The sequence below is a fragment of the Asparagus officinalis genome, chromosome 2 (genome assembly GCF_001876935.1).
Source record: "Asparagus officinalis chromosome 2, Aspof.V1, whole genome shotgun sequence".
Classification (NCBI taxonomy): domain Eukaryota; kingdom Viridiplantae; phylum Streptophyta; class Magnoliopsida; order Asparagales; family Asparagaceae; genus Asparagus; species Asparagus officinalis.
In genome coordinates this window covers 35,428,085-35,429,112 of record NC_033795.1, presented here as the reverse complement: position 1 = coordinate 35,429,112, position 1,028 = coordinate 35,428,085, and the positions used below count along the sequence as shown (strand labels likewise).

General features: G+C 33.4%; 1 protein-coding gene across 1 annotated transcript in view; it reads right to left on the bottom strand.

The window, feature by feature from the left end:
- LOC109831053 (protein PXR1) overlaps positions 1-180 on the bottom strand; it is a 771-nt gene extending 591 nt beyond the window's left edge. Inside the window, exon 1 of the mRNA XM_020398389.1 lies at positions 9-180. Within this exon, the coding sequence (XP_020253978.1) occupies positions 9-95 (87 nt within the window). The 5' untranslated portion in view covers positions 96-180. The remainder of the gene's footprint in view (positions 1-8) is intronic.

Here is a 1,028-nt window from a genome sequence, read left to right as displayed (position 1 = left end):
GATTCGGATACGGGATCGGGTTCCGATCGTTTTCGCTTGTTCTTGGGGCCTCCGAGGCCTTCATCGAGCCGGCGGAAGTCAAGGGTGCAGGCCATGGAGGCCGGCGTTGCTCAGGGTTAGGGTTTTTGTTTTGGAGGAAGAGAAGGAGACGTGAAATTGGGGTTTGGGTTTCGTAAGGGGATTGGAATGGGACTTTGGGCCTACGGCGTTGGGCCGGCGTGGAGCCTGGTATTAGGGTCCAAGTTATGCTGGGAAATTAAGTGGAGGCTTATTAGTTGGTGTAATATTCCCATAAATTAGATAAATTCGGGGATAATATTTTCTGACGTTATCAGTTAGCATAATGAGATTGGGGGTAATAATCAGGGGTGGTAAACGATCGGATCGAATCGAATACTAAGGTGTTCATGTTTGTATTTGTTTAAAATTATAGAATTCGAATGCGGACTCTAATATTCATATATCTAGTTTTTCGAATTCGAACTCGAATACTTGGTATTTGATAATTATTCATGAATATTCACGAATACTTATCGAATATCAAAGTATATTTATTTCGCTAAAGAGTTTGATTTTAAAATAGTATTAAAATTTATAAATAAAATTTATTCCTTTATAATATATGATGCATATATATTTAAATCAAAATTTTAATTAGAAAACTGATTTAAGGTTATTTAAGTCTTAAAATAAATATATAAAACTTAAGTAGAAATGGTAAGTGGGTTAAAAATATGACATCATATGTGCAATAATACAAATAATAAGTTGTGATCAAATTTTAAACGTGGTTAAATTCTATTCGTTAATAAACCTGAATACTAAAAAATATTTGTTTAGTGATAAATGAACTACCGAATCGAATATGACCGAATAGTTATTCGAATAATTATCGAACTATTTATTAATTATTTGGTTCGTTTCCACCCCTAGATAATACCTTTTGGTGTCATTAATTTTTTAAAATACTAGTAGGGTAATTACTACATATGGGATAAAAATTCCCACTAATATAGAAAAATGTTGCC